The sequence below is a fragment of the Ursus maritimus genome, unplaced genomic scaffold, assembly GCF_017311325.1.
Source record: "Ursus maritimus isolate PB19 unplaced genomic scaffold, ASM1731132v1 scaffold_13, whole genome shotgun sequence".
NCBI lineage: Eukaryota > Metazoa > Chordata > Mammalia > Carnivora > Ursidae > Ursus > Ursus maritimus.
This window is the reverse complement of record NW_024423675.1, coordinates 54,027,937-54,042,856: the sequence shown is the minus strand read 5'-3', so window position 1 is coordinate 54,042,856 and position 14,920 is coordinate 54,027,937. Positions and strand designations below refer to the sequence as shown.

Sequence of the window (14,920 nt, the reverse complement as noted above, 5' to 3'; positions counted from 1 at the left end):
GAAAAGGTTTCAACTAAGGACGTGGTACTTAAATACTAAGTCTTACAAATACTGAATGAACACCAACTAATGCATTGCTTTGAAGAGAAATAGCAAATTTTAAACTTATAGATTCAATCGTCATCTTAAGAGAATTGAAAAAATCAGTTAAAAAAAGGAAAATATCAGAGTGTCAATTATGCAATATTTTTACACTAAGATTTAATTATCAAATATAAATACAATTTAAAGGTATGAGTTATACCTGCTGATATTACTGCCATCTTAGAGAATCCACAGCATAAGGAAATGATATGAGTAGTTCCAAACACAGGAATGTGAGCAGTAAATAAAGTCAAGAAAAGAACAGAGGATAAATACTTCCGTTCTTAAGAAGCAAGATATTTAAGAGCAAATATACAAAGTGGCAGCATAGCATGATCCTTTGATGACTGATTTCTTATATTTTCTTCACCATGTTTTTTTCTTTTCTTCTTTCTTTTTTAAAAAATTTTTATTATTATCATGTTTTTTTCATCTAGAAAAGTTCTGGACCAGTATTTTATAGGGAGGTTCTCCCCAGAGAAAGGACAGAAGCCTACCCAATTGAGAAAGGGATAGCAGCTCCCAAAAGAAAAGGCTGTCACCAAATAAGAGATGTTTAGAAGTACATTTAGAGGTAGTTAAATTGACTTTTACTTTAAAAACATCTCCCCAAAATTGGGAAGATGTACACCCTAGCTGCATTCCCAGAGGAGCCTTCCCCATTCCTTTCTTTAACATTTCTTGTTATATCAGCTAAAACCCACATTACTTGGAGGCCCAGAATGATTATCAACTCAATTTAAAAGAATGTGGTTTTACAGGTAATTTGCAAGCAAAACAGATCTCATTTTAGTTATCACTAGATGCTGGGAAGTATGCCTTAGGGAGGTTTGTCTTTGTAAAACCAGATAAACATGGTGAAAGTGTTATTACCGGGTGCCCAAAAGAAATTCAAAATCATTTATTTTCTTTCTTGGTAAAATTGAACACATGCTTACTTATTACATTAAAAAAAAAGAGGTAATTCATTTATACAGATTAAAACAATAGAGAAAGATATGTTGAGATGTCTCACTTCTACCTCCATCTCCATCTGGCCTGTTCCCTCTTGCTCACTATGGGTGACTATCTTTAATTAATTGTTTTGAATCCTTCTTGGTATTTCTTTATGCAAACAAGGGCAAATATACATGTTTATATTTATTCCCCTATCCCCATTTACTTTTATTTTTAAAAGATTTTATTTGAAAGAGAGAGAGAGCCCATGTGCGCCTGGGCACACGAGGTGGGGGGGGAGAGGGAGAGGGAGAAGCAGACGCCTCACTGAGCAAAGAGCCCCTTGTGGGGCTTGATCGCAGGACCCTGAGATGAGGACCTGAGCCGAAGGCAAACCCTTAATTGACTGAGCCACCCAGGCACACCCCCATCCTCCTTTATACATACTACACTGCGTTTTGTTTTAATTCAATATACCCTGAAAACCATACTGTGGCACCCTTTATTTTGTGAAAATATTTTAAATGATTCTACAAAATGCTTCCAGTTAAGGTTCTTCAAAATCTCTACATTTTATTGAAGAATGTATATTATTTTTCTATTTTTCAATGCCTCACTGAACTCGTTCAGTATAATGTTATTTTATTGCAAAGTCTATTTGAAAAGTTAGAAAGAGGTACCTAGGTTCTAGGGGGAAACCCCCTGTCCCCGCACTCTCTCTGCTCCTCCCCATACTTTAACTTCTGACTCCACTCTTATTACTTTTTTTTTTAACTTTTCATTTTTCTTTTACATACTATATCGACTAATGTGGACTACTGATTCATTCACCAAATATTTATTATAGGTCTTCTACTATTATTACTGTTGTTAGTAATGGCTGCTAACATTTATTGAGCACTTATTATGAATCGGGTATCCTACCAGTTGTTTTATGGGCATCATCACGTTTAATTCACTGTGAAGTTTTTTATTCCCACTATGCAGATGAGGTATATGAGGGTCAGAGAGGTTAATTAAATTACTGCTAGTAACTGTTAAACCTGAACTTAAGTCTGTTTAACAGGAAAACATAAGCTATTTATTTATTATTTATTTTTAAAATTTGTTTTTACTTATTTCTCCCCAATTTAACTAAGGTATGACTGACAAATAAAGACTGTATATATTTAGGCTGTACAATGTGATTTTTAAAAGGTAAATATAATGCTATGACTTAATATACGTACACACTGTGAAATGATCACTATGATCAAGTTAATCAACGCATCCACCACTTTACAGTCTTCCTCCACCCCGATGTGTTTTTTCAGTGGTGGTGAGAACACTTAAGATCCACTTTTTGCGAATTTCAAGGACACGATACAGTACTATTAACTCAAAACATATGCTCTTAAACACTATACTATAGAAAAAGCCAGGCGTGTTCAGAGAATTCCAATCAGTTGAGGACGTCTGCAGCACAGGGTGTGAAGAGGAAGGATTAGGCAAGAGACCAGGCTGCAGAAGGAGGCAGGATTCCAGATCACAGACCTAGTGTGCCCTAGTCACGGTATACAAACTTTATTCTGAAGGGTATGGAAACCAATCATGAGGTTTTTAAGCAGGTAAATACATGACAAAATCTGCATTTAGAAAGACACTTTGGCAGAAGTGAGGTGGATAGACTGCAGAAACAAAACTGGATTAGACTAAAGGCAGGTAATTCAACGTACAAATAAAAGGTGATAAGGGTATGAACAAAATGTAGTCACTTGGTATCAAGTACAGATGTTGAGCCTTAAAAAATTTCATTCAATTTCAAACCTTAAAAATAATTTGTTGAGTAAATATATCTGAGCCAAAATTATTTTTATAACTCTATTTTTAACAAGCTGAAAGATAGTTTTTGATGGAAAGATTTCTAGTTAATCAAATGAGAAGGGACAACTATCACTAAATATTTAGAATTATGGATTTCTAAAATTGCACATACAAGAAAAATGTAAGAATTAGCCGGTTAGTGATATAAACTGGAAAACCTACAGATTCAATTAAAAAATACAAAAACAAACTTTTTTCTTTAGAATTGGCACCTGAGGCATTGTTGAAGTCAAATTCCCTTGTTTTACAGACAAGCAAACTAGAGTATGAAGAAGGCATATTACTTGCTAAATTGGCTTGGGGTGCTCATCTGGGATTAAAACCCATGCTTCCTGACTCCTTATTTAATGATTTTCTCACTTTCATATGAAGATGTGGAATTTAAAAACATTCTGGCAAAACAGGCAGGGGCAAAGTGAAGCAAGCTCACAGTAAGTCTGGACCACGTACCAACACTTTCCATTGGGCTCCCGTTTAGTCCTCACACTTACTTTACAAGGTAGGTATTATCTGTATGCCAGAGAGCCGAAATACCTTGTTAAAGGCCACCTGACAATCAGACACCAAAGTTCATTTCTTTTCATCATAGCACACTGATGCCAACAAGAAGATAAAAGTTTTCTTCCAATGTGAAAAAAAAACCAGCACCCAGGTTTGTATGAATGAGTTCAGAAACCGATGCACACTGACCTGTAACATGCACCTGGATACAACAACTTCAGGTACTTCAGGGAATTTTTGTCGCAGGTCATGTAAAACCTGAAAATCAATTTGGTGGCTTCCTTGGGCCATTCGTATATTGCCTGATCAGGATTATTTGTACAGTAGGCAATTCTAGGCCTTAGTGGAAATAGTACTCATCTCTTCTGTCCAAGCATTTTCTGTGAAAGAAAGAAAAAAAAATTTAATGACAACTGATTATGAATATTGTTGTGGATTTAAAATTTCAATACATAGGGTACGTGCTTTAGTATCTAATATTTAATATAAGTTACCAAAATACTATTTAGTCCTATAATGCTTTCCATGTAGTTATACTGTCTTTTCACTTTATAACTCTTGCTGGCAAACTTTTAGACTAATTCCTATCTATTTGTATGCTTTATGATGGTTATTCCAAAAGGCTTTTAAGAAATTGTCAAGGGTGTCTTCCCTCATTCTTTTAAAAGGTGAAAATGAATAACTTTACTGACATTCTTCTTAACAATCTGAGGACAGCCTGAGGTGTGTAATCTTATTTACTCTACTTAACATCTTTAAAGTTTGGATCCTGATAAAGTCTGGTTCTACAAATGACTTTGCATGCTTTGTCTAAAAATGATCTATAACCCAACAGATTTGATATCTTAATTTTCAGATACACTTAATCCTTAAATGTGCAATGAATTCATCCTCAGGGGATGAGGAGCATTTTACTCCCTGTTTTTAATAAAATTAGTATTTAAAAAATACTAATGCTTGAGCCTCAACCCCGAAGGTCCTGATTTAACTGGCTGGGGAGTAGCCTGGGCATATGGATTTTTAAAACTTCCCCAAGTAATTCTCATGTGTGGCCAAAATTGAGACCTACCTACCTTGTTTTTATTCTTAATGCAAACCATGTTTAATCTTGAAAGCCTCTTTGGGATATAAATAGTATATTATAGTAACCTAAATAATATATTAAAATATTTACATATCATGCTATTTTCTTAATCATTTCAGTTTATGATAAATTTAACAATAAGGCAATCTCTTTAAAAACAGATTTCTTATCTCTAGTCTTTCTCTTTAGTACAGCTTTTCAGCTTTTTATTATTATTTAATTAAATTCCTTAATTGTTTTGTCTATGTGATTTCTCATAGGTAAAAGTTACAATGGGTTATAGGAGAAAAGAGAAGTACTGAAAATTAATAAATGCTACTTAAAGAGAACTTAAGGCATGATAACAGTACTGCTCAACTTGAGAAAGCCACCCTTGACTTCACTTCAGATATCAGCTCCTTTCTCTGCCCCTTCCCTCTTCTGGGCTAAACTACTTGAAAGGGTTGTTTAATCTCTTTTAAACCTACCCCAATCAGGCTTTCACAGTTTTTCTCCACTGAAACTATACTTATCAAAGCTTTTGGAGAACTTCAGGTTGTCAGACCTAACGAGTTCTCAGTCCTCGTCCAACGATAGTTTAGGACTCAGTGTACCAATCCCTTTTTTAAACAACTGCTTCCCTTGGCTTCTGAGATCTATACTTTTTTGGTGTTTCTCCCACCCACTGGCAGCTCCTTCTCAGTTTTGTCAGATCTTCATCCTTTCCTGGACATCTAAATGTTGGCAGACAATGGAGTTCAGATCTAGGGTTTCTTTTCAACTACACCTACATTCCTCTGCAGGGTAATGTCATCCGAACACACTGCTTTACACAGAGGCTTTGCAAATTTATTTCTGCACGGCCAAGGGAGCTCTCTCCCTCGAGTTCCACATTCATACAGCCAGTTACCTGCCTGACATCTTCTGGACATCTAAAACTCACTTCAAACTTAGTATGTCCAAAATTAAACTCTTAATCCCCCTCATAGAAACCAATCCTTCCGCAGTCTTTTTCATCCCAGTAAATGGTGCCATCATTTATCCAGTTGACCCTTCTTTCACATCCCATATCTAATCCAGCATCGAGTCTCGTTGGCTGTATCTGTAAACAATATTCTGAATCGGACCACTTTCCCCCACCTGTTACTGCTCTTGTCCGGGCCATCGCTGTAACTCACCTAGACTGCAGCTGCTCTTCACTGGTTTCCTCCCCGCCTTCACTTTCTGCTCCACCCCTGCCACTCCCTCTCTGGAGCAAAGTGACCTCTGTGAAAAGTAAATCAGGGCAAAATCCCCTGCTCAAAATCCTACAACACAAGGCCCCTGGCTAACTCCCACCCCTCACTTTTACCACTCTCCTGGTTCCTTCAGTACTGGTTAGTTCTCAGAAAAGCCACTCTTTCCTCCCTTGGGGTTTTTGCACTTGCTGCTCCTTCTGCCTGGAACATTTTACCCTCAGACACTTGCATGGCCCCCTCTCTTACTTAAGATCTCTGATCAAATGTCACTTCTTCAGAAACAGCTTCCTTGACCCATATCTCCCCAAAATAATGCCACAACTGTCTCCCTCCATCACATCCTCATACCCTGCATTTGTCAATACCTGATATGTATTTATTTATTATTGATCTATCTGTTCCCAAAACATTAACTCCACAGGATCAAGAACTTTGAAGTTCACTGCTACATCCCTAAGACCTAGGTCAAAGATGCAACATTTGTTGGATGAAAAGGTTTTACTATATGGTTTCTTCGTATTATTTTGCTTCTAAAACACATTTGAAATGATCTAGATTTGGAAATTTTTAAACAATTTGAGGGAGAGGCAAATAAATAAATTTTCAGTCTGAATTAGACCACATTTATTAGAGAAGGATGAATCATGACTATAAATTTCGACTGACTCCATTATTAAAACATAAATTTCCAAGATTGTTTGAAGAACTCTTATCAAACCTGCCTTCTTATAAAGACCATCAAGAGCACAAACAAGAAAACTGTTCAAATGTATAACTATTTTAGGGATTCCACTTCCTGTAATGGCTGAGTAGCTCCTACTAGATCAACTCTCTCATAAACAACAATAAACACTAGACAAAGTATAAAAACAACTACTTGAGGGCAGAAAGCATAAACAGCAATAGAGGGATGATGGGGAGGAGAAGGGAGTCAGTACTTAGAAGGTAACAGCATCGGGTGATTTTCCCTTTTTTAAATGGCACTTAGCCAGAGAGCAGTCCCCAGCTGGTTTGGGCAGCTGAAACCTAGACAGGAAACCTACAGCCCTACTTGCTTAATGAACCAAAGGATAGACTTTGGCATAACCACAACAGCTGAAAACCTAGTAAGTAAGTCACAGAAAGAGAGGAGCACCAAATCCTATGTATAAATTCTGCACACATCTCTGATCCCCAAACTACACATATGTGAGATTCCAAGCAGCTCAGCCAAAGCTAAAATAACTGAGATTTCAGAGTCTGTAGTTGGGAGTTCAGCTAAGTGAACTGCCTACTAACTCAAGCAAGCAAGCAAGCAAGGAAACCAACCAAACATCAATACTCACTACTGGATGAACACAATAGAATCCAGAGTCTCTACATGTCATTTTCATAAGAAACACATTAAGGACAGGAAAAACTGACCCATACTCGAGAGAGAAGGCAACCAAGGGAGACCAAGCCCAAGATGACCCACATGCTAGAATTATTAGCACATTAGGATTCTAAAGTAGTTACTTCAACTATGCTTAAAGATGTGAGGGCAAATATGCTTGGATCTCAGTTAAAAAAAGAAACAAAAAACGGAAAAAACAAACTATATTTTAAAAAAGAGAGAACCAAACACAAGTCAAAAAAATTAAAAATAAAATGTCTGAAACAAGAAATTCACTGGATGGACTTAACTACATATTGGATATGACAGAATAGTCAATGAACTTGAAGACAAAGCAACAGAAATTGTCCCAACTTGAAGGATGGAGAAAAAAAAATGACTGGGGGTGGAGTGGGTAAGGGGAGGAGGTGAGGGGAGGAAGAGAATCTCAGGGACCTGTGGGAAAATATGACAAAGTCTAAGGCACATGCAATTGGAGATCCAGGAGGACAGGGGAGAGACAATGGGGTAGAAAAGAACTATTTGAAGAAATACTGACTAAAAATTTCCCCAAGTTAGTAAAAGATTATGAATTTACAGATCAGGAAGACCTTCATCACCTCCCCAGACACCCTGGTGGCTGCTTTTGGTTGGGGGTCATCCCACACATAAGGCAGAAGATGGTGGCTGCAAAGACAACAAAAAAGTTGCTGGAGTCAGTCAACTCCAGGCTCCAGATCAACTCGAGGCTCTAACTCCTCATGAAAAGTGGAAAGGCCTTGCTGGGGCAGGAGCAGACTCTAAAGATGATCAGACAAGGCAAAGCAAAACCTGTCACCCTCTGCAACAACTGCCCGCCAGCCTTGAGGAAAGCTGAAACAGTATTATGCCACGCGGGCCAAAAATGGTGTCCGTCATTACCGTGGCAATTCTACTGGATTGGGCATAGCCTGTGGAAAATTTTGCAGAGTATGCACTGCCTATCACTGAATCAGTTGATTCTGATATCACCAGAAGCATGTTAGAACACACTGGTGAAAAGTAAATCATGCAAAATGTTTAATAAAACCGGCCAGAGCTTGTTTGAAACACCACCACCACCACAAAAACAAACAAAAACAAGATCCTACGCAAGAGTATCAAAGCCTAAGCAGGTTAGACTCAAACCTTAAACAGGAAAAGCCCAGGAAAACCACACATAGGCATAACTGTCCAACTGCTGAAAATTAAAGAAAATGTTGAAAGCAGCAAACGAAATGACAGAGGGGAACAACAATGTCAATGATGTCGACTTGTCATCAGAAACTGTGGTGGCCAGGAGACAGTCAAATGACATAACGGAGGTGCTGAAAGAAAAACCATCAACCCACATTCTATATCTGGCAAGAGTAAACTTTAAGGACAAGGCAAGATAATGTTTTTAATGTAGCCTTTGTGGTGAGTAAATAAATTTTACGACTAAATTCATTATTGAAACAAACAGCAGGTGTATTTAATTTCAGAAGGAAAACCATGCAATATAACTTAATCTGGAAAATTATTTCTAATAATAAATGGAAACATATTTTCTATGGTTAAGATGCAACATGGCTATTTTGAGAAAATAAAGAAATCATATTTTCTAGAAATGTTTCTAGCATCATGTGCAAAGTTTTGGCACCTAAACTGTCACCACCTCAAATGATCTATGAAGATTAATTTCTTAATTAATTAAGGATTCTAAATAGTAGCAGAATATACACAATACTACAGAATCTAACAGTAAATATACTGGAAAGCCTTGCAAAATGTGTCTTATTCTTTCCTTTCTTAAAGAATATGTAAACAATTTATTTCTGAGCCCTCAATAATTATCATGACAGTGCAGAGTACCAAGTGTGGGAACATGGCTCACTGACACCTCAAGCTATGATGGTTAGCAAGTCTTCACATTCACCATCATTTGTCATGGTGATTTTTTCCAGGACTAGAACAGTATGTAACACACCTGTTTAACTGTACCCACGAGAAGAGACCATGGTCCCCAATTAAAAAAACAACAAAGAGAAAAGCAACAGGACTTACAGGTCTGATCAAAATTGGGGCATTTATGAGGCAACTAGATACGAAGAGTATTTAAAACCGGACGATCACCCTCTAATCATCCACAACCCATACATTTAAGGAGTGCCTAGAATGCAGCAGACACTGTGCTGAAGATACAAGTAGTGGTCTGTGCCCTTGCTCTCCAGGTCACAGAAATTCCCAGATTAGAGGCACACTGACACAAGTTTATAATTCAGATAGCTGTTCGAACTTGTGCACTATTTTACCTTCTGTCTGCCTCCTGCTGCCAGTTTAGTCTAGCTTGTTGCTACCGTATTTGTTTCGTCTCTTTCTTATTCAGAAAGAGATCTGAAGGGAGCACGGTACATGAGGAAAAATTGTAGAGCAGAGAGCAAGAAAAATGTGGGGCCCAAGTCATGATGTGCCTTAGAGGCCATTAAAATTTGGAAGTTTTATCATCAGAGTAATGGGAAGCCACTGAAGATTTAAGCTCAGAAGCAGGGAAGGAGACCTGATCAAGAAATCATGTAGATATGAAGAATGGCTACAGTATGGAGAAAAGGGCAAAATATAGGAGAAGCCCTGTTAGAAACCCACTGCTGGAGGCCTGCCAGGAAATGCTACTAGCTTGTCCCTGCAGAAACAGCGGTGGAGGCTGAGAAGGAAAAACTGAAGGGATATTTAGGAAGTCAAAATTAATAGAACTTGTTGATGTATTAAATATTGGGGTGAAGTTGGTGTTAAGATAGCTTTCTGATCTGTGAATGATAGAACAGGACCAAGAAAACAAAGGGGTAGATTACAGGTTTGGTTTTGAACACAGTGAGTCTCGGGCACCTTAAAACATCCAAACAGATATGTCACAGAAGGAGTACAGACTGATGGGTCTAGAGCTCAGAGAGCAGGTCTGGGCTACAGGTAAACATTTGACGGGCATCTCTGGTGACAGGCATCTACGGTAGATAATCCTACCATATAATTTAAGAACACTTGAAGAAAAATGTTCTTGGTTATATTATATAAAACATTATACAGTCATTATTAATTTTTCCCAAAGACCAACATTCCTTTCAGCCCAAACAACTAAACAGTATATACAAAAAAATGATTTAAAAAAATCTTAATAATTATTTGTCCAGGAAATATTTTAACATGACATATCCTATAATGAAAAATTTAAATAAAATTGTAAAGACAAAAACATGTACAGTTTAAAAGCCAAAGAGTACTACAAAATTTATCAGGGACACCAGCAACTTCCCTACCTCATGCCCTCCTACTCTTATTCTATTCTATTGAGTAACCACGGTCAACCCTGGGCTGTTTCTCCACATTCCTACACAAGGTGATTAGAGGGTTATTTCTTGATCCAGTTTTACACATTATCTATGGATTTCATACTGTGGAAAATGAAGACTTAGCTTTGTAATTCAGTTCCCATATATACACACACACACCGTCCTTCTCCACGCTGACGCTCATCTGCCCAAATACTTATTTCACAATTTTTGCTTAAATCCGTATTTAGTGTTTATATTACTTTTTTTGGGTAAATACTGTTAGCCTAGCCAGTTGGTCTACTATGGGGGATGAGCTCTATCTCCAAGGTGGTTTCCCATACTAGCATTTGGGGAAGAAAAATGTGAGTGGTCTTAATGAAAAAACTGTAGAATATTAACCATATGTGACCAAAAGCTAGTTTCCCATCAAATACAATAAACAAAGCTTTTGCAATTCTCACCCCATGGGAAATGAGGAAAAGGGGGTGAAATGGGGTGAGGTGGGGTGAAGGCGAGACACTACTATTTTACTGAAGTTATAGATTTAGATATGTTACTTTCTAGCAAGCAAACTGCCTTGATAAGTAAACAAAACCACTAAAACAATGACTATGGAGGTACGTAAAGTATATCAAAGATTCAAGTTGACTGCTCCTGACCAGGAGGTACCATACAAAGTAAACGATGGCACAAACCTTTAAAATGAAAGAAACAAATGATGAGATCTAACTTTTAAAATAAAAGGAGATGGGGCGCCTGGGTGGCACAGCGGTTAAGCGTCTGCCTTCGGCTCAGGGCGTGATCCCGGCGATCTGGGATCGAGCCCCACATCAGGCTCTTCTGCTATGAGCCTGCTTCTTCCTCTCCCACTCCCCCTGCTTGTGTTCCCTCTCTCTTGCTGGCTGTCTCTATCTCTGTCGAATAAATAAATAAAATCTTAAAAATAAATAAATAAATAAATAAAAATAAAAAATAAAAGGAGCAACTGGTAATGTAACTTGTATGATTTAAGCTTGACTATCAAAGTACTGGCTTTTACTATTAAAGTCTTATCAAAAAAAGAAATCAGTGAATAAATTAAACGTCACTCTGAGATAGGCTTAAAATTTTCCCAAAGAGTAGAATTTCAAGAAACAGTATTCTACACTTTAGCTATTTGTTTCTAAAATTTTCTGGCAAAAGAGCATGTTAATGGGTAAAAGCAGTGGTAACGCTGCTAAATATTTCAATCTCAATTCTGTATTAGTGGGCACGGTCTCATTTAATGAGATAAATAAAAGAATGTATATAAAGGGCACAGTATTTGACACATAGTGGTGGCTGCTTAAGTATAAATTCCAGGATGCTAATAATTTGTGCTCCCTTATTTATGAAATTGAATCTGCCACTTACTTGCAGTATCTTCTTGGGCAAATCATTTAACTTCTCTGTGCCTCAGTCTCATCTATAAAATGGTGATGATGGGAGTAGCTATTTCATATTATTAAGAGGTTAAATAGATAATACATGTAAAATAATTAAAAAGAGCACAGAGTAAGCGCACAAATAAATAAAGTAGCCTGTGTAAGTGCTACTCACTACTACTACCATTTCTTCTTTGTAAAATGGAGAAAACAGCTCAAGGAATTTCAAGGATTAGTGATAACACAGTAAAAGTAAATTGCATTGCACCTGCCTGGCCTGTAGCAAAAAATACACACTGGTAGTAATTATTATTTATTCTACATACCATGAATTCCCATGAAGTAAAAGGAACAAAACCTTAGCAAAAAACAGGGCTGCATGCTACCCTGGCTGTAGGATATTGAGAAAGTTGACTGAACCTTTGAAGCCTTCCCCTTCCATGTATATGGACAAGGAACTCGTGTAACTAGGAAACTCAGGTGAAGCTCCCTGAAAAGGCAAACAGTACTAGGCTGTACACGAGTGCCAGAGAAGTGGTTATAAACTGTGCTGTATGTGTTAAAGGGCTCTCTGGGCTGAGGGAGAGAGTGGGAAGCTCTAGAATCATGGGTACTTAACAAGCTTAAGAATAGAAAAAAGAATGAAATCTTGCCATTTCCAACAACATGGACGGATCTAGAAGGTATAATACAAAGTGAGATAAGTCAGAGAAGGACTTATGATTTCACTCCTATGAGTAAAATTAAGAATGAGTAAATTTACTCCTATGAGTAAATTAAGATACAGAAGAACAAAGAAAAAAGGAGAGAAACCAAAAAACAGACTCTTAACGAGAGAGAACAAACTGGTAATTACCAGAGGGGCAGTGGGTAGGGGGAGGGGTGAGATAGGTGAAGGGGATTAAGAGTACACTTACTGCGAGGAGCACTGAGTAACGTACAGAACTGCTGAATCACTATATTGTACACCTGAAACCAATGCAACTGTACGTTAACTGAAATTAACATTTTTTAAAAAAGGTTAAAGTATGAGGCAAGACAACCAAATAGAAGGCAGATTCTGGAGATAGTGAATCAGTCATCTGTCTGGCTAAAAGAAAGGAGGGACAGAAGGGAAGAAGGGGATTATGAAGCAGGAGTATGGGGTGGGGAGTAGTTACAGTAGAAGATGAGAAAGGCTTTTATTACAGAAGCCCTTCCCTGAGGTACAATAACAATGAAGTTTTAATATATATATTATGTAAAACTATATACATATTTTATCTTTGCCCCATTCTTACATGACTGAGTTTTATTGGAACAATGTAATTACTCTAACAAAGAAAAATATAGTTCAAGTTGAATATCAAAAAGAAATAGAATGAAATATATACAACTATAATTCACTTCTCAATTGCATTAGGATTCTCCTTTAGCTTATGGACTAGAAGGTAAGGAGGTCTTCCCATTATATATACCATCCCAAAATTTAATTCTGGTTAATAACCTCAAGAGATGATAATTTTTTCTGTAAACAATGGAATCTTGAGTGGGACAGGATCCCAGGAAATTATCTTGTAAAAGTATATAATTTTAAAAGGTTAGAAAAAAGCCTGTTGCCCAGTAGATTCCTATGTTATTAGACTTCTCTTTCATCTACCTAATTTTATTTCTTAAAACCAACCCTTGATGACAAACAAAATTCTTCACGCAAGTCCTGTTAGTCCCAAAGTGGAAAGACTATCTTGTTCACTGCTGTTTCCTAAATACTTAAAAAGTGTACACCAAATATTAGACACTCAGTAAATATTTGCTGCAATAAATCTCCAAGCATCAGAAAATGCCTAGATTTTGAAGACTACTATAAAAAGTGGCATCTATCTATCAAAACAAGTGTTTCCCTTACCCTCAGCGTAAGTCAGTGCTACTAAAGCACTTGTTTTGAAACTGTATATTTGTTCTAATGCAATTGATATAACAGGGAACAATTTGAGCATTAAGTGAATTTTGCTGTGATTTTGCCAGCAAGAAACACTAGCTGAACACACAAAACCACACTCAGCTGAAACAAGCGTGTGTGAATACACAAAATGTAAGTATGAACACACCTCAAACATCCGCCACCCAGTTCACCATATCTGCACACGGTCCCACCTATCCACATCTTGTGTTACAACTTTCCTTCTGATTTCAGAAAACCCTTCTTTGACCTCTTCACAATAACAAGCTACCACATCTATGCTCATTTCCATAAGCAAACTTTAGAACTTTTCCAAAGTACAATATTTGTTTGTATATTGTGTATGAGTATGTATTTCTTAATCATTTAACATGTGTAAAACTATACTGTCATTTTTTAAGGTTCCTATATTTTTTTAATGTTCTCTGATAAAGTTTTTGAGTGTTGCATCCCAAATTCCGCTTTTTTCATAACCCCTGTGGCTTTTTTTTTTTCATGATTTGCATAGATGGTGATTTTTAGAAACACATGTTAAAATTTTAACACAACTGTCTGTACTGCAAAGCCCCTCTGATCTCAACAACTGTGAATACTAACTTCCCCAGGATGCCTACTGAGAAGGCAGAATGTTTCAACTTATCTCTTTGTTGTCAAAATGATGTTAATAGTTTTCTCATAACTAATTGTAATTTGTGTGTCTTCTGTGGATTGGCTGACATTATCAGACTGTGTAGTGAGGTATTCTTAAAAAGTATCTTCATCAGAGAAAGCAGCACTGTTTTGCAGTAAGAACAGCTCAATGATGCTATAATTTTTAAAATTAAAGTAAAGCAAATTTTGAAACCTTTTAGCCTCAATACGATTTCAAAAATAAACCTTAAAAAAAAAGAAATATATTCCCTGCCTAATTGCATTCACTATTTTAAATACCTTTTACTTTACTGATACCCTATCTAGCATCTCATCAAATGCTAGTTAGGTAACAGTTGATGCACTTCACATCTGATTAACCTCAAAAGAATTTGCAAATGTCACTAATTGAACATGAAAAATTTCAAAAAAATTTTAATAGCAAATTATTAGAATTCCATTTCTTGGAACATGATGTTACAACTTTACTAAGGCAAAGCAAACCCCACCCCCACCAAATCTACAAAATCAAGTTATTTTCCTAAGAGTTAAAATGCGGTAACTATAGCTATGTAATTAAAAA

At 36.8% G+C, this 14,920-nt stretch overlaps 1 protein-coding gene and 1 pseudogene across 3 annotated transcripts in view; one reads left to right on the top strand and one right to left on the bottom strand.

Annotated features, from left to right (window-relative positions):
• TAB2 (TGF-beta activated kinase 1 (MAP3K7) binding protein 2) overlaps window positions 1-14,920 on the bottom strand; it is a 61,740-nt gene that overhangs the window by 41,962 nt on the left and 4,858 nt on the right. For all 3 annotated transcript variants that reach the window (XR_005834410.1, XM_008695012.2, XM_040627943.1), the window contains exon 2: window positions 3,574-3,764. Coding sequence is in view for 2 of the 3 variants with exons in the window: in XM_008695012.2 (XP_008693234.2) it covers window positions 3,574-3,675 (102 nt within the window). In the remaining variant the exon portion in view is untranslated. The remainder of the gene's footprint in view (window positions 1-3,573; window positions 3,765-14,920) is intronic.
• Window positions 7,455-8,656, top strand: LOC103666925 (annotated as a pseudogene).